General features: G+C 40.6%; 1 protein-coding gene across 3 annotated transcripts in view; it reads right to left on the reverse strand.

Moving 5' to 3' along the window:
- Nucleotides 1–5,373: 5,373 nt before the first annotated feature.
- LOC311515178 (P2Y purinoceptor 8-like) overlaps nt 5,374–19,668 on the reverse strand; it is a 41,325-nt gene continuing 27,030 nt past the window's right edge. For all 3 annotated transcript variants that reach the window (XM_084618063.1, XM_084618061.1, XM_084618062.1), the window contains one exon: nt 5,374–6,924. In XM_084618063.1, coding sequence (XP_084474189.1) covers nt 5,785–6,873 — 1,089 coding nt within the window. In that variant the 5' untranslated portion in view covers nt 6,874–6,924 and the 3' untranslated portion in view covers nt 5,374–5,784. The remainder of the gene's footprint in view (nt 6,925–19,668) is intronic.

A 19,668-nucleotide genomic window follows, 5' to 3' on the forward strand; every position in this document is an offset into this window, starting at 1 on the left:
AATAGCCCTACCCTGGAGGAGCAATAGGGGGCTACTAGCGGAACCATTAACTGTTAGCAATGTTTATGCACAGCAGCCCAGAGAAGCGGGTTGGAGAATGGAAAAGCCTAGCATAAGAAGTGAAGCAGGAAAAGGTGTCAGAAATTGCTTTTAAAAGTAAAGCAAAGGGAGTGACCACTGCTGCAGGGGAGAAAAGGGAGTCTCTCCTAGCCAGAACATGGACAGACCTTGGACCAAGAGCAGAGATTAAATCAGTCTGGTGGGGGACTGCATTCAGGTGTTTGTTGTTTTGCTTAGATCTTTTGCTTTGTGCAGTCTAAGAGTAAAATGTGGGTTTACGAAACTAAGGCTGTGTCCCTTACTTTACCTGCCATGTGGTCCTTGAACAGAGTAACTTGAGAAACTAGGGATCACCCAGCTAGGTGGACTTCGTGGGGCACATGTCTAAGTAACTGGGGACGGGGGGCTGTGGCACTGGTTCCAGGGTTTAGGTGGCTGATCAGCAGGGTCCTGCTGCCAAGAAGGATGTCAGACATGTAATCTGCACCTGTAGTGTGCACCTGCGTGACCCTCACCTAGGAAGAGTGACCAGTCACTGCCCAGACCCGGGGGGCTTAGGGATTGAGTGGTTTCACTCACAAGGTTGGTATTGGTTTGGAGAATGGGACTAGACCAGGTTGCAACAGTGTCATCTATAAAGCCTTTTTGCATTTGATACATTGAACAATGTATACAATATAAATTAACACATATAGCTGAATGTATTTTTGATGACTCTTGACCACTAAGGAACATCAAAAACTCACAGATACTGAACATTAATATTTATTTGCAAACTGCAATGAAATGAAGAAAAAAGATACCGGAGCGTTGCTTCCATACAAGTGAGGAAAATCTGAATGTAGGTTTGCACAAGAGAATACTACCCCTTTAAGGAACAGACAGGAGCCTATAGCTGGGACAGCCTGGGGTGTAATCAAGAAGGCCTGGGCTATATAAATAGGCAGAGGAAGCCAAGTTAGGGAGAAGAGAGTAGAAGTTATGCATGGGGGAGAGGGGGTGGGAAGTGTGTCTCTCATGCTCTAGCAGAGCAGGCTCAGAGACTTTGTTTTATGGATCTTAAGCTTGGGTACTCTGAACCAAAGTCCTGAGGTGAGGACCTTATGAATTGTTTTAATAGCTCCTGTTCTGAAGCCTTATTAAAAAGGGGAGGTGCTATTTGTTCATATGCATTGGCTTCTCCTTGCCCCAGTCTGTTATAGTGAATGCAGTGTTGCCAGTTAGGGGAAATTAAGGTAGGGCGCACCTGCAGTGCCACACTGAGGGTGTGCAGAGACTGCCCAGGCCTTTGCAAGGGTCAAGTTTTGTGGTATTTTTAAAATCTGCTTTACAAGTTTGATTGAGGAAAGTGTGAATGTTAATACTGGCCCTGGTTTCTGTAAGGAAAAAAGAAGTGACCAGAAATGCAAAATATTCAGCTTTTAAGGCGCTTGGGAAAACAGAGAAGGCTTTAAAGGAAAAAATAACCTAAAAACATAATAGAAATGGAAAACAAACTCCTGTTAGTTCATATTTAGCTGCCCTGTTACAAGTTTGGGAGCAACTCCTACATTGTAAACACACACACAGGAATAATTCTTAAAATGTTTGCCTTTATTTTATTAACTACCCTAAGCATCTTCACAGCAATATCATAAAGCAAATACAGAAAAATTAGAACCCTATACAGTCATCCCAAAATGTAATCAACTATCCAAACAATTAATAAACAAAAGGTCCAACTTAGAAGTCTACATTCCCCCACAGTGAAAGCACTGTACACAAGGGCTACCTCCGCACTTCAGACTACAGATGTCATGTTGAGCTTGTGTAGATGTATGCACACTAGCTGTGATTGAGTTAGCAAGCTGAAAATATCAGTGTAGCTAAGGTGGGATGGGCTAGTCACCCCAAGCACATACCTAGGGTCTCAAGTGGTATGGTACTTAACATAACTAAGTTATCCTGCTGCCCTTGCCGCCACCACCACTGTGCTTCTGTTTTTGGTGTGCTAGCTCAATCAAAGATAGCATGTATATGTTTACCTGAGCTGGAAATTACACCTCTAGCTCAAAACGTAGATGTATCCCATGGCTCCTCACAAACCTCCTAAATGGCCCTGTATTCATGTTGAACATGAAGGGTGACAAGGTAAAACTTTGTGGCAAGAGAATATTTTCAATGGTTCAAAGAACAACTCCCCAGACTGCTCTTTATGAAAACAGAAATACATTTCATAGCAAATTACCTTCACAACATGCACTACCAAGCCCTAAAGACTATGTACATAGAGCCAGATGCAATGTTCTTCAGTCAGGCAACAGCCGCACTGACTTTGATGGGAGTTTTGTCTGAACAGGGAGTCCAAGATCTAGCCCATAGTGGTTATTTAATAGATAATGTGGTGAACAATCAACTGTCCTGGCACCTGACTGAGACATCCTTCTGATTTATTGTCAGGTAGCACCAGAAGAAAGATGGAATGGTCTGCAGGGCTGTGTGGGGATGAGGGACAGAGCATTTTCAGTCACTTGGGACTGACCTTTTTTATTTCAGAAAGACCATTTCAGCATTTCTGAAACCATAAATCTGTGAGGGTCTGATCCTGCAAAGTTTCTGCACCGTCAAACTCCTTTTGAAGTGAGTGACAGTTGAGAGCATTCAGTCTCTGACAGGATTGGGCCCTAACTAAAGCACATCAAAAAATCTGCCCTAGAGCTAGGGGAAATTACCAATTTTTAATTGGACAATATTTGCATTTAAAACCCCCTGAATATTTAAATATGTAATCCAGAGCAAAATTGCTGGCATCTTAAGTATAGAACACCGATTTGGTAACAAGAATGCTGGAATTCTTAAAAGCTGATGGCTGAATAACTCAAATAGCAAAGTGAAACCATGTGCTAATAAACCTTAAGCACATTTGCAAGACATAAATAAACTCACTGAATTTCTAGATGATGAATGTGGGATGGGTTAAAGAGAATCTGCTCTGAAAATCTTCTCAGACACTGTAAGTAAATAGAGTACGTATCCAAATGCCTCAAATTCACATAATGTGTGTCCTCCCTTTTTTGAGTATTAATTTTTAAAAAATATTGTGCTTTCATTGTGTACTTTATTAGTAAAAATTAGTACTTTTATCTTCTTTCTTTCTTTCTTTCTTTCTTTCTTTCTTTCTTTCTTTCTTTCTTTCTTTCTTTCTTTCAGTGGGTTCCATATCAGATAAGTTCCCATGTGCTTAAAGAAAGTTAATGTGCAGTGTATTTTTTAAAGATAAGCAGAGTTTTCATGGACTGCTTAAAAATATTACTGAGAAGTGACATAAAACACTTCAGTTAACTTTAGAACTATAGTAGAACCTCAGAGTTACGAACACCAGGGTTATGAACTGATCAGTCAAGCAAAGACCTCCTTGGAACCAGAAGTAGGCAATCAGGCACCAGCAAAGACACACACAAAAAACCAAAACCAACCAACCAAACAAAAAACAAACACCCCCCCCCCAAACAAATAGAGTACAGTACTGTGTTAAACATAAACTACTAAAAAGATAAAGGGAAAGTTTAAAAAAAAGATTTGACAAGGTAAGAAAACTGTTTCTATGCTTGTTTCATTTAAATTAAGATGGTTAAAAGCAGCTTATTTCTTCTGCATAGTAAAGTTTCAAAACTGTATTAAGTCAGTGTTCAGTTGTAAACTTTTGAAAGAACAACCATAATGTTTTGTTTACAGTTACAAACATTTCAGAGTTACAAACAACTTCCATTCCCAAGGTTTTCCTAACTCTGAGGTTCCACCATAAATCACTAATATGCATTGCTTTTCATCTTGGTTGTAATCTCCATCAGTACTTGACTATTTGACAGGGAGGATAATAGGTAGGAAAAATCCTTATAAATTCTCAAACATATTTTTTGGTTATCCAGTGACTGTAACAAAGCACAGGCTAGAAGGTAGATGGTGCACAAGGCTAATGTATGGAACTAATAACATTTGGATTGCTGAGTTTGAATCATACTTTAGATGAAAAGGCAGATAAATTTTTGTGGTCTAATCTAGTACCTTTTAAATATTTTTGTCCATGTTACGGAGCTACCACACAGTTCACATAGCTGGCCGTCACTCCTCCAGGCTGGCCAATTTCTTGAGGCCTGATCCGATGTCATATCAATGTCAGTGGTAAGTTTCCTGCTGAGTTCACTGAGAGTTAGATCAAGCTCTAGGATATTAGAAGTATTGTTGAGGTTTTTGGCCCAGTGGTGAGGGCCAAACTCTTGCTTGGCTCTAACAAGTGTCATTAGCTCCTCATTTTAATGAGTGTTGAAATTATGCAGAATTTCAAATAAAAAAATAGGAAAAAAAGTGTTTTGAGATTAAAAAGAAAAATGTAGATGCTGTTTTATTGTATTTCTAAGCAACCATTCAATTGCTGGGATATGAGGAGAAGCATGGTATGATGCAATACATTGGGACAGGATACTGAGGGTCTGAACATGCCACTGCACTAATAATACATGAGCTAGCTGCAGGAAGGTTGGTAAATTTCAACTGCCCAGTGCCTGCCTTTCTGTCTGTCTGTCTGTAAAACCTGTAGTCCAGATATGTAAAGTATCAAAAGCAAATGAGGTAATGCCAAGATTTAGGAGACAAATCTTCAGCTTGTTATATTGGCGTAATGCAATTGAGATAAATGGGATTACTCCCCTTTACACCAGATGAGACTCTGAACCATTATCTGAACTAGCTCCTAGAGGAAAGCAAAAATACTGTCCATAAACTACATAAAGCAATAGTCCCATTGACTGCAATGGGAACTGTATTCAATGCAGGACCATAGAGTTTGGCCCATTGTAAAACAAACAAATAAACTAAGTTAAGTGAATGCCAGCTCAGCAGTATTAGTGTAGTGGGTCATTGTGAGAAAATTGCCATGTAAGCCACCTGAATTTCACCTCCCTCCTTAGAAATGTATAGCTCTAACAATGATGTAACCCACTCAGCAGCTGGGGCATTGATGTGGTTTAGGGTACTGACGTTGGTCTTTCTTTTTTACTTCATTTTACGAGATATTTCGATAGACGAAATTGAAATAAATAACTATTAACCAAGCTAACCTCTTTGAAGGTTAATGTGGTTAGGTTAGGCTGTGTATAAATCAAGCAAGTGATATATAAGTGTTGTGATGAGTTCATAGTGGCTACACATAATGTATTCATGATAAAATGGCAAGATATATTCATTCTTTTTCTGCAACAACACAAAAGAGAAATTCATGCCTCTATAAACAATTAACATATTATTTACAAAGGCAACTCCCTGCTCCCAAACCCACTTGAACATTATTTTCCTTTAGTATAATAAGTGAGATCCATGAGTATTTGGCTAAGCACTGAGATCTCGGAATCTGAAAGTATTTTTGGTTTGTCCTTGCTTTCCAATCATATTCAGAAGTGTTCAGTAGAATTAATTCTGTCTTCATCCTTGTTTGTCAGTTTTGTCACTGGACTTGGACTGGATCACTTTCTTCCTTTGATAATTTTGGTTCATCTTACTCCTTCTCTTTTCCTTCCCAGTAAGTGGTTATTGATTTTAGACATGTGTGAGATACTTGCTGTTCAATTGGTTGGACTATTGTTGCTATGGGCATTGATGGTTTTTTCAGAAAATGGTTTACAAAAAATCCCTTTCTTTCTCCACTGAGAACTTGCTATCACCTTCCCACATCTGATTTGAAGTCTGTAGTTAAAAAACACTTTCTTGCCTTTGCAAACATACCTTAACTCCATCTAACCCTTCCATAGGCCCACTTGACATTGACCTGGCCGACATTGTCCTGCCAGAGAATAAGCTTTCCCTTCTGGTCTCCAGACTGTCAGTGAGCAGTACCTTATGACCTATTACATGCATGAATTTCTGATAAAATTCTTTGGATGCAAAATAGTAAATGAATGGATCTATACAGATGTTCAGGCAACTGAGGCATAGGGTGAGCTTGTAAGCAGGGTATAAACTCTTGTGGAAAAAGAGACGGCTGATCATGTGCACAAGTAGAATAAAGTTATTAGGGGCGAAGCAAGTGATGAATACCAAGAGGACAATTGCAGCCAGGTAAATAGACCTAGTCTTCTGCCTGCTACCGGATCTGCTAGAGGTCTGAATGAGCTTCCGAATAGTGCCAATGTAGCAGGCTACTGTCACTATGAATGGGATCAGGAAGAAAAGAACAAACAGCGTCAGAAGAAAGGTTGCCCATGCTATAACATTGGGCAGCATGTCCCATTTGAGCACATCGAAACAAGTTATGATCCCTAGTGGTTTTACTTCATAGGTCAGATCTGTGCTTGCCAGTGGGTATAGGGCCAATAGCAAAACGGCCCACATGCCCAAGCAGGCAGCAAGTGCATATCTCTTTCTTCTCCACTTGACTAACTTCATTGGATACACCACTCCCAAGAACCGCTCTATGCTAATGCAGGTCATGGTGAGTATGGAAGAATACATGTTTGAGTAGAACATCACTGTGACTAAGCTGCAAAGGCTCTTACCAAAGATCCAGTTGTTGTTCTTGACGTGATAGACAATCTGGAAGGGAAAGCAGCAAGCCAGTGTGAGGTCTGTGATGCTAAGGTTAATCATGAAGATAACTGAGGGTGTCTTGGGTTTGATATGGCAGCAGAGCACCCAAAGGGAGAACAGATTCCCAGGGATGCTGATGAGGGCCACCAAGGAGTACACAGCTGGGAGGGTGATTGCAATAGCTCTGTTCTGAAGCATGGCCATTGTTTCATCATCCAGTTGGGATGTATTTGTAGGCATTATGGAAAACGACATTGTTGATTCTTAAAAGCCTTCTGGATCATATCATGAGAGTTCAGTTAAAATCTAAAGGGCAAATATAAAGAGAAGAGATATGTCAAAACAATAGTTAACAATACATTTTCCCTGTTAATTAAAAGTAAAACAATAGCATTATTTATGTTCACATTTCAAGTTAGTTTTGAACTGAACTGTCATTACATCGCTCTGGGAAATATTTAGTGTGAAATCCTAGCCCTATTGAAGTCATGGCAAAACTGCCATTAACTTCAGTGAGGCCAGGATTTCACTCCCAAATTCTGGTTGTCCTTTACCATTCCCACTTTATATTCCTATGTTTGTCCAACAACAGTGTGGTGTCAAAGGTGTGAATGCATTGCAGCCAAAGAAGAGAAAGGGAAATGACAGACCAAAAGTTATCTCTGTGATGAGACAAGGTAGGTGAAGTGATATCTTTTATTGGACCAACTTCTGCTGGTGAGAGAGACAAGTTTTCGAGCCACACAGAGCTCTTCTTCAGGTCTGGAAAACACTCAATATATTTCCCAGACCTGAAGAAAAGCTCTGTGTAAGCTTGTCTCTCTCACCAACAGAAGTTGGTCTAATAAAAGATATTACCTCACTCACCTTGTCTCTCTTATATCCTGGGACTCACACGGCTACAACAACACTGCACACAACAGTGGAAGAGCTCTATGGTGGACATAACTGTGGCCCAGAATGAGGCCAAGGCTAATGCAGCTGGCAGTGGCGGGGACTGATAGTAGTGTAGAGAGGCCTGTAGGACCCGCTACATCCAGCTGGTGGCAACTATTGATGACTGTTTTATTAATTATTAGTTATTTCTCATAGTGCCCCAAAACTTTCTAGACGTCTGCCAAAATAGACTAAAATATATGACTGTTGCCCCAAAGACTTTATGAGCTAAAATCAGACAAGGCGTGATGAGGGGCTACAAAGACAGGAGGAAGGGGGCTGAGAGTATGAGCCCTGTATAGCCTTAAATTCCCAATTTTTTTTTAGAGTTAGCAGCCTTGGAATACTTTTAACCTAAGATAATTCAAATGTACTAAAAAAGATTTGATACTAATAAGGGTCTGTAGCAAACAGATAACATCAGTTATTGCTATTTGTCCTTTCGGGGTTTCTAGCCACAGTAGTTTTGAGTCACGCTAAGCAATCTGAGACACAGAACAAGGCAGTTTAGACTCTACAAGAATCCAGAGATGAGGTCTAATATTCAGTTCACATGAAAAGAAATTAACACATGCCAAGAAATAACTGCATCCCATGATCACAATTGCACAAAACCCTTGGGGGCAAATTCATCACAGCTGAATTTCATTCTTGCCAGTGGAGTTACACCAGGAGTGAAACTGGCCCTCTGTTTTTAAGAGGGAATTGCCAAGTCACTTCCTGACACAAAACTGTTGAAGAAGTGCAGCACGTGCAGAAGTCTCTCTCCCCACTCCGGCTGTCCATGGCTTTTACAGGAAAACATTTATTGTAGGCTCTGATCCAGCAAATCTTTATACGGATGTGTAACTTAAAGCATGTGAGTATAAGCTAATGGCACTGTGCTTAAGCGCCTACTGGATCAAGGCCACAGTGGCATATGACATAAGTAGGCACTGGAAGAACAGATGACAAGAATGACTGAAACCAGAGGAAAATGCGCACAAGTCTGATCAGCTTTCTCATCGGCTTTAAATCTAGAAGGGAGCATCATGATCATCTACTCTGTCCTCTGCATAACACATGCAGCTTTTCTATCCCCATCTTTCAGAAAGGGAATTGAGGCACAGAGAAACTAAATGACTTGCCCAAAGCCACACCAGAAATCTTTGATAAATCTGGCAGCTAAACCCAGGTTTCTCGAGTCTTTGGCAATTTCCCTAACCAGCAGACTATCCTTCCTCTTTGATTACTTTTCTTAACATAGATACATTCAATGGCAGTTGCCTGAAGTGGGTTGATCTAGTTTAATTGTCCCTATATTGTGCCTGGTTTTGTTTGGTATGTATATTTTCATGCTTTTCTGTACAATTTTCATGACCTCCTACCTACCACAGTCTTTTCTGTCACCTGTTGTTTAACTTAAATTTAATATGTGAAGTTAAAAAATAATTGTAGTAATTTTTGTGTTTAAAACCAGATTAGGATTAGGGTTAGAGTTGGGTTTATTCGCTGCATATTTTTCTTACCGCTGAAGACTTTTCTTTCAGTTATATCCTTCCAACCCAATTGAAATTAGTGGAATTGCATGGGTTGAATGGGGAGAATTTGTCCCAGAACTATTTGAAATTTTAAACTTTACACATAGTTGAGCCACAAAAATGTTCATGTGAAAATGTTATGGTTGTGCTTGTACCTTGGTGACAGGTGCATTAGAAAGGATCACTAATTAGACAGATCATCTGACTAAGGGGTTTTCAAATGTGGAAGAGAAAAGGGAACAAAAGTCTCACAGCTGTAGCTCACGAAAGCTCATGCTCAAATAAATTGGTTAGTCTCTAAGGTGCCACAAGTACTCCTTTTCTTTTTGCGAATACAGACTAACACGGCTGTTACTCTGAAAAAAGTCTCATTGCCATTCCTCTCAATTTCTGGGTTGTCAGATATCAAAAGACAGGTGTTTTAAGCAGTTAAGCTTCCTCTTGTCTTAATATGGACTTTTATGGAGGGTTATATGGGTTGATTTATTTCAGTTAACTTCTGATGTTAAGATGCTGCCTGAGTCTTCATAAGCACCCTGAAGTTGTAGCATAGAAGGGATTTCTTCTGATCATACTTGTCTCTGGTCAGCCACATCCCAATACCATAGCTCTTTGTAGCTTAAGTAAAATCAGATTTTTCTTCTGGCGTGCCAGTAAAGACGACCACCTGCATGTTAGATCTGGTGACAGGATCTGTAATTCCCCACCCCCGCTCCAATTGGCAGCCAAATGTAAATCACACAATAACAGCAATACCCTTACCCAAATGGGAAATATAGAAAGAAGATGGGACTGTGGGCTTTTTCTCACAGTAGGGTAACACCAAAAGAAATGTCTACTTTCTCATATGAAAGTGCTAAATAGAAGAGATGGTTTTCCTCTCACACATTTGTTCTCTTCCAGTTAATAATACATCACCAAGTGCACATGTGAAAATTATGACTGACACAATAAATACTGGTTTCAGAGTTACAGCCGTGTTAGTCTGTATGCGCAAAAAGAAAAGGAGTAATTGTGGCACCTTAGAGACTAACCAATTTATTTGAGCATAAGCTTTCGTGAGCTACAGCTCACTTCATCGGATGCTCAAATAAATTGGTTAGTCTCTAAGGTGCCACAAGTACTCCTTTTCTTTTTGCGCATACAGACTAACACGGCAACCTGTCATTATGCAAGGCACTGCATTTAGCCGTATGGAGTGGAAATCTATCAACTGCACAATAAATACTCAGTCTTGGGTGAATCTACAAAGTTTTTGAGTTCAGGTTTGGATTGGATGCTTCAGTCTAAGCCTATCCAAAACTAATAAGATTTCACACTGACAAATTCTGGCACCATCTCTCCCTCACTCCCAAGGAATCCACATTTCCTCTGTAGTGAAACCTGGCAACTTGCTGCTAGGTATCCTTACAGGTCTGTCTCACATCATATGCCTCTGAGTTGGAGATAATCCGAGAGCACTGGAGTATTCGAGAAACCCTGTTTTTCTTATAACAAGAGAGCACAAGATATTCTTTACTTTTCCTGTAATATCTCTGACTGATCATCAAAGGCAAGTGAAATCTTGAGATCAGGTAGTAGAATGCCTTTCAATTTACTCTTATTCTATAAGACATTTATAACAGCCTGATAAAATAAATACATCGAACTAAATGAAAAGCTTAAACGTTAAGCAACACAGAAGACTTTTTATTGGTTGCATATGTATTGAGGACATTGTTCCATCCCTGGAAGATGGGCTGGTTGCCTAAAAATAAGCAAACAAGGACAAAACATAATGAAAACCACACAGTTGGTAAATATTCAGCTGAGGATTTAATTCTACATGAAACCTCTGGATCACTAGGTTGGTGACAGGGCATTTGATGAATGAGGCACAGTATTCCAAGTGAACGAATTTCCTTTTCTGATTGTGTGTGAGGAAGATGGAGTAGTTGCAGGGATAGATACCATACTGCAAGAGGAGTTAGAAATACCCGATAGATAGCTAGGTAGAGCAAGGGGTTTTCAAAGGAGAAAAAGAGAAGAAAAGAACCTCATTGTCACATCTCAGTTTCTCTTCCTGAAATATAGTATGGCCTGCTTTTAGGTCCTGATTCAGTAAAGCACTAAATACATGCTTACGTCCCATTAAACTAAAGAATGGGCTTATGTGCTTTGTTGAATAAGGATGGACATAAGCATATGCTTAAAATTAAGTGTGTGCTTTACTGCAACGGGGCCCAAATTAATAACTGGTGAGTGCTCCCTGGTTGTAATAACCTCATTCTATTAAATATAAACTTTGGGGATGCAGACTTAGTTATTCATTGTAAATAAACTCAGAGGCAGAGATGTTTATTACCCCAGGGTTTGGTTATTGCAAAGTTACTAAAGCTCTGTCTCCACTGAAAAAAACAACGGTGTGTTTTCACATGGAGATAGCTAGCTTGATGTAAAATCCTAGTGGAGACAAGGCATTGTATCTTTTACTTTGATTATTTTCATCACTATACGGAGCTATACCACCTAAGTGAGGGGCCTAGCATTGCCCTAGTCTAGCTATAGAAATAAAATAACATGTGCCCTTGTTTACACTAGCATTTTACATTAAGATAGCTATCTCAATGTGACAACACACTATATTTGCAGCAATGATTTAGCCAGAGAAAACTACCATAGAGACCTTGAATCTAAGCTTTTTCTCCCGTAATCTGGGATAGCCACAAAATGAGGTGATGGCTTCATGAAAAAACTTCATGAAAAAACTCGTACAGATACAGACAGACATCATCTTAATTCCAAATGCAAACAGATGGACATCATACCGAAAGGCCTAAAGGTAAAAAATCCATTACAATCTACATATCACACAGACTATGCTGAGAGATTGTGCCATACACGCTCAAAGAAACTGCAAAACCACCTGATCAGCATCTTACACAGCAAACAGGGAAAGATTAAGAATGAGCTCTCAAAATTGGATAGTCTTATAAAAAAACAACCTTCCACTCAAACTTCCTCATAGATAGATTTAACAAAAACTAGACAAGCCATTTACAACACAAACTTTGCTTCTCTACAAAGGAAAAAGGACACTAAACTTTCTAAACTACTACATGCCACAAGGAACCACAACAGTAGTTCCCTTAACCCACCTAACAATATTGTTAATCTTTCCAGCTATACTCTTACCCCAGCAGAAGAATCGGGGCCTCTCCTTTTGTCCCTTTTGTCTCCAGGCCCACAAACATAATACAGTTCTGTGGTGACCTAGAATGCTTCTTTCGACGTCTCTGACTCAAAGAATATTTCCAACACACCTCTGAACAACATACTAATCCACAGAGACCTCCCTACCAACACTACAAAAAGAAGGATTCTAGATAGACTCCTCCTGAAGGTCGAGACAGCAGACTGGACTTCTACATAGAGTGCTTCCGTTGGTGTGCACGGGCTGAAATTGTGGAAAAGCAGCATCACTTGGCCAATAACCTCAGCCATGCTGAACACAACGCCATCAACAGCTTCAGGAACAACTCTGACATCATAATCAAAAAGGCTGACAAAGGAGGTGCTGTTGTCATCATGAATAAGTTGGAATATGAACAAGAGGCTGCTAGGAAGCTCTCTAACTCCACATTCTACAGGCCATTATCCTCTGATCCCACTGAGAATTACCAAAAGAAACTACACCATCTGCTCAAGAAACTCCCTGAAAAAGCACAGGAACAGATCTGTGCAGACACATGTCTAGAACCCCGACCAGGGGTATTCTATTTGCTACCCAAGATCCATAAACCTGGAAATCCTGGACGCCCCATCATCTCAGGCATTGGCACCCTAACAGCAGGATTGTCCAGCTATGTGGACTCTCTCCTCAGGCCCTACGGTACCAGCACTCCCAGCTATCTTCGAGACACCACTGACTTCCTGAGGAAACTACAGTCTACCTGTGATCTTCCAGAAAACACCCTCCTGGCCACTATGGATGTAGAAGCCCTCTACACCAACATTCCACACAAAGATGGACTACAAGCCGTCAGGAACAGTATCCCCAATAATGTCCTGGCAAACCTGGTGGCTGACCTTTGTGACTTTGTCCTCACCCATAACTATTTCACATTTGGGGACAATGTATACCTTCAAATCAGCGGCACAGCTCTGGGTACTTGCATGGCCCCGCAGTATGCCAACATTTTTATGGCTGACTTAGAACAACGCTTCCTTAGCTCTCGTCCCCTAATGCCCCTACTCTACTTGCGCTACATTGATGACATCTTCATCATCTGGACCCATGGAACAGAAGCCCTTGAGGAATTCCACCATGATTTCAACAATTTCCATGCCACCATCAACCTCAGCCTGGACCAATCTATACAAGCAGTCCATTTCCTGACACTACTGTGCTAATAAGCGATGGTCACATAAACACCACCCCATACCAGAAACCTACTGACCACTATACTTACCTACATGCCTCCAGCTTCCATCCAGGACACACCACACGATCCGTTGTCTACAGCCAAGCTCTAAGATACAACCACATTTGCTCCAACCCCTCAGACAGAGACAAACACCTACAAGATCTCTATCAAGCATTCTTAAAACTACAGTATCCACCTGCTGAAGTGAAAGAACAGATTGACAGAGCCAGAAGAGTACCCAGAAGTCACCTACTACAGGACAAGCCCAACAAAGAAAATAACAGAACGCCTTAGCTGTCACCTTCAGCCCCCAACTAAAACCTCTCCAGCGCATCATCAAAGATTTACAACCTATCCTGAAAAATGATCCCTCACTCTCACAGATCTTGGGAGACAGACCAGTCCTCGCTTACAGACAGCCCCCCAACCTGAAGCAAATACTCTCCAGCAACCACACAACACACAGCAAAAACACTAACCCAGGAACCTATCCTTGCAACAAAGCCCCATGCCACATATTTATTCAAGTGACACCATCATAGGACCTTATCACGCCACGTCATCAGGGGCTCGTTCACCTGCACATCTACCAATGTGATATATGCCATCATGTGCCAGTAATGCCCCTCTGCCATGTACATTGGCCAAACTGGACAGTCTCTATGCAAAAGAATAAATGAACACAAATCTGACGTCAGAAATCATAACATTCAAAAACTGGTAGGAGAACACTTCAACCTCTCTGGTCACTCAGTAAAAGATTTAAGGGTGGCAATTTTGCAACAGAAAAGCTTCAGAAACAGACTCCAATGAGAAACTGTTGATCTTGAATTAATATGCAAACTAGATACCATTAACTTGGGTTTGAATAGAGACTGGGAGTGGCTGGGTCATTACACATATTGAATCTATTTCCCTAAGTTAAGTAGCCTCACACCTTCTTGTCAACTGTCTACATGGGCCATCTTGATTATCACTACAAAATTTTTTTCTCCTGCTAGTAATAGCTCATCTTAACTAATTAGCCTCTTACAGTTTGTATGGCAACTTCCACCTTCTCTGTATGTATATATATATCTTCTTACTATATGTTCCATTCTATGCATCCGATGAAGTGGGCTGTAGCCCACAAACGCTTATGCTCTGATAAATTTGTTAGTCTTTAAGGTGCCACAAGTACTCCTGTTCTTTTTACTTAGTTAGTGGGTTTGCATTATTGTAATGTACTTTTTTCTAAAGTCTTGTCTTCTGTTTTTGTCTGTCAGATCTTCTGTGGCAGCTCTCAAATGATGGACCTGATCTGAGAGAGAGGACTGAACATCCAATTATTGTTTCCTTTTCTGTTGTCTCATCCTTTTAATTTGCCATTCGGTTTTTCCTGTTTAAATTTAAACAGGGAAGAAGAAAACAGGATTGTAAATTGTTTCTTGTTCTACAAATGTATTACTGTTTTCGTCTGTTAAAGTTTTCATTACCAATTTATGTATCCTCTGTTTTTCCCCACATGTTATGACAGCTGAGAGAACATAGGCCCAGTTAAGGCAGCTCTCAGAGGCACGTGATGGGACTTATTTATGTTGGGGCTTAACTGACAGCTTGGCTGGACAGCTGAATCTGAAAAGTGATTCTTTCAGAGGATTCCTCCTTTTCTATAACCACCTTTTATTTCTTTGCCCTTCTCGAGCTGTGTGCCTTTTCTTTCCCTCTTTGCCGCACATCTGGCAGTGATATTTGCGGGCCCTGCCTTCACAGGATAGTCACTGAGGCCCCAATCCACAAAAATACATATGTGTTGGGGTAGACAGGCGTCCACTTACCTAACTCGCATGCAGGGCCTGACCCGGTAGTTGTGCTCAGAGGCCACCTACTGGATCGGGTCCCATGCAAAATCTGATAGCAGCAGAAGGTGGTGCCTGGGCTGTGGGAGACTGTTCCACTGTAGAAGTGGATAAATATTTAAATAGTTATGAGGCTGGAAACAGAGAGGAAGAGAGTGACAATGATGTGGTACCCTGGTGGTTCAGGCACCCACATGGGAGACCCAGGGTCCAGTGCCCCTCCTCCAATGACCCTTTCATTATTTACCCACACTGGAACAGCTTCAACAGGAGGGACTGAGGGAGCCCCACATCTGACTATCCGCTCAGTGGTTAGAGCCCTCTCCTGAGACCCTGTTCAGCTCCCTTCTTCCCATTAGCCGTAAAAGGAATTGAACCTGGGTGTCCCATATCCCAGATGAGTGCTCTGACCACTGGGCTAAAAGTTATTAGGTGGGCATCACCTTCTACTTCTCCAGGTGTTTTATGTGGAGCGAGACAGGCACCAAACTCACTTCTGCAAGAAACTACTTAGGTGCCTAAGCTACCTGACTCCAGGAGGGCAGTGGGTTCCTGTTCATGGATCACTAACTAGAGAGGGGTGCCTTGGGGAGAGCCACAGGGCTTAGTGCATACCCCTGTCATTGGCATCTCCCATTAGCTAGCTTAGCTGGCTCCCTGCCTAGCATGCTGGATTTTGTGGATCACGTTCTAAAGCTCCTATCTCTCCCCATGCACTGTATATAATGTGTTCCTGTGATTTTCTAGGCACCTAAAAGTTATGCACTGTTATTCTCAGCATCACAATGCCTCAGTCTGTGTATCTGGGCCCAAGCCTTTTCTGAACTAATCGTGCTGCTTTATATTGGGACCTCTGCTGCCATCTGCCTTATGCTGTTTCCTAATGCCTGGGGTATTTTTGAAAATGTCTCTGCAACAATCAAGGCACAATTTTTGCTCACTAAGCTTGTGGTTATATTATCATACAGGTATAGCTCTTAATTTTCACCAATTTTTACCTCCCTTCCTTTAAAAAAACCCCAGAATTATGGGCACCTGCCAATTCTGTCTTCTGTGCACATGCCTGTGGATTCAGATTTGCACTTCTGAAAATTTAACGCTAAATAGTTACATCATTTCTTACTTACTATGTTTTGGCCTTTGAAGAATGAAAACAAAACCATAGTTCTTATTTTTCATTACATTCTCAATGTAAAATCCTAGTGGAGATGGACAAGGCACTATAGTTTCTACCTTGAGGTAGCTAATTAGGGTAAGCTATGGGTGAGGCTATAGGGTTGACCTCAACTAGCTAAGTCAAGATAAAACTACCGGTGCCTTGTCTCCACTAGGATTCTACATTGAGTTAGTTACCTCAAATTATCTTTAGGTGAAAACACAACTGTTTTTTTTCAGTGAAAACATATGTATAAGTGTCACCATCTCCCTCATATTCCAAACCTCAGAGCCTGAGACCTGTAAAAGATTGAGCTCAGAGAATACACCAGTTCAAGCACAACCACCCACATTTGCAAGAGAACTTTATTTCCATCAAATAAAGAGCATTTTAGTTATCACAGGGTGCTGATTTATCTTATTTTCTCCAGTGTGAGAAACTGTAGAAGACCACATTTGCACAAGCCAACCAAAAAGTCTTAGGTGTGAAATCTACCCATGTAGAAGGAGGGGAAAAAAACAAGCAATGCTGTGTTAATCTGTTAGACTAGCTAAGGAGTGTTATTAACTGTAAACAGATAGCTTTTCGTTTCCTGTCTCTTTCCTGGATTTCTTACCATGCTTCATGAGTCTGTTTTCACAGAACACATTTGCACAGAGTTCTTGTCAATACTAAGGGAACATTTTTTAAAATTTCTACCTTTGCTACCACTGAGTCAGAAATGCTGGTAGCTCTACTGGTGTTAGCAACATTGAGAGCCCTAATCTATAAAAGGTTCCTATGGCCACCGCCATCTTATACATCATGTCAATTAAATCTGCTCAGAACAAGTCTAATCAAGTTGGTCTTAAAAATGAGCCTTGTCTACACTAAGGGCCAGAGTTCCCTAGTGTTTCAAACAGCACTACATTAAGGCACACTAGGGAACTTATAGTGCACATCAGCAGGGTCTACATGGACCAGTTAGTGTGCAACACATTAGTGCGCTTTAGAAATCACACACCCCGCAGTGTGCATTGCACTATGTAAACAAACCCTAAGATAGGCTTTTAAATGGATTTAGTTAAACCAGTGAAAGAAGCACAATGCTCTTACTTCAGGAGTGGCTTATTTCAGTTTATCTTAAACCTAAAATTTAAGCTAAACTGAAAACAGCCACCCAAGCCCAAATCAGAATGTTCACACAGCAGTTTGCACCTGTTTAACTAAATTGGTTTCAGGTCACATCTTAGGTTAAACCGGTCCAACTTTCTCATATGGACAAGTCCTGAGTTAAATTGGCTCAACTTGAAATATAGACAAGTATAGTCATTGTTGTCTTAGTGTAGTCAAAACTTGTATAGTTATTTACATCGTGCAAAGTGGATTTAAAACACTACCAAGAACAATGGCAGCATTTTACACTTACTTTCCACTCTGGTCTAAATACTAAAATCTAACTTTTATATGTGTTTTTCATCTGTAGATCTCAAACTGGTTTACAAAGGAAGTAGTTGTCATTATCCCTTTTTTACAGAAATGAGGCACCTAGAGTGACAGCAACTTGCCCAAGGTCAGCCCACAGGGCAGCATTCCTAAGTCCCTGTCTAGTGCTCCCAAATGATCACACAGAGTGCATGGCAGTGGGGAACCAGTCCCCAGGGGCTCATTTGTGCCCTGTACAGAGGGTAGTGGAAATGCAGAACTACGCTGCTCCAGAAGGAACCCCAGTAGAGACTTAGAATGTTACTGAATTAACCATCCCAAAGAGTTGTTATAAGAATTAATTCGTTAATGATTAGACAGTGCTTTGACAGTGCACTGTCTCAGTGCTAAGTTTAATTAATATATTAACTGGTTTCCATTTGTATTAAATCTTTTGAGTACTGTCTATACCAGAGATCAACAGACTATGGCTTCCGGTCTGTGATTGCTCCCTAGCACTAGTGATTGCATCATGTGATTGTGGTGAAACTAAGAGGAAGATGTACAGTTGCTCATTTCCTTTATGACCTGACCTGCCTCGGCGAGGAAACAAGTGACAGTTTGTACACTGAGGCTGCCTGTTGCTAATATAAGGAGATATTTTTACAAACTCCTCAAAATTCAGGAAAAATCCTTCCCACAATTGTATATTTACTCTGTAGATTATAATTAGTGTTCTAATGTGTACTTTTCCCAGTTTAAATGCACAGGTTATATTTTCTCTCTCACTGTTCTGTGAAACTCTGGCCAAGCATTTTCTCACCTATTCAGCCCACTGAAGAATCCAGTCAGACCTGTACATGCACTTTAAAAGTTTATCTCCACAATAGAAAACTCACATGTAAAAGACATTTGCTTTCTTTTTCTCTTTTCTGTGCATTAAGGATATGGCATTATGTTGCTGTTGCTGTTCAGTTTAAGACATGATGGAGTCTGTCAGCATGTTTAGTGCTGACGGCTCCAGGTTCAGTCTCCACTGATGACTTTGCTGGCTGTGTATGCAACGATAGTTTATTACAAAATGCCCTGATGGGTAGGACTTGAACTCCTGTGAACTTTGGATGCTTGGGAGAATATGTAATACAGTGACCTACTATGTATATAATTAGGTCTCCCCACGCCCCAGTTGTTGGTCCCAGTGACTTTACAACTTCCTACTATCTCACCTATAAAAGAGAGCTTTTTTAGATCTAGTGGTAGAGACCTGTGAGCGGAAGGGCCTGTGTATGATCCCCATTGAGTGGACACACTTTGGTTTACTATTATTTTTATTACAGTGAAATCTATACATTAGATTCCTCAGGGCTAGGACCATCTTTTCATCGTGTTTATACAGAGTTCAACACAGTTGGGTTGGGACCTTTAAGTGGTACAAGGATAATAATAACAAAGAGACAACCTTTATTAGGGAACCTACCTTCTTAAGAGTTCTCTCCAATGTATCCACAAACACAACTAAAATTCTACTCTAGTTATTAGAGGGTTATTTCTGTTAAATAGCCAATTGTTTCCAGTTCCTCGAGGGAGCTTTTAAGACAGGTTTCAGTTTATTAATAATAGTAAAAGCTTTAAGGCCTTGTTTCTAACTAAAAATGAGCATCGGCAGACCTGTTTCATACTTACCACCTGTATTTAACCCTGGATCCCAGTGAAGGTTTATATTTACATATTCAGTGATACAGTTGCTATAATTGTTGGAATGAGACACTGTATTAATTTGTATAGAACTA

This window comes from Lepidochelys olivacea (assembly GCF_965140295.1).
Source record: "Lepidochelys olivacea isolate rLepOli2 genome assembly, chromosome: 1".
Lineage (NCBI taxonomy): Eukaryota > Metazoa > Chordata > Testudines > Cheloniidae > Lepidochelys > Lepidochelys olivacea.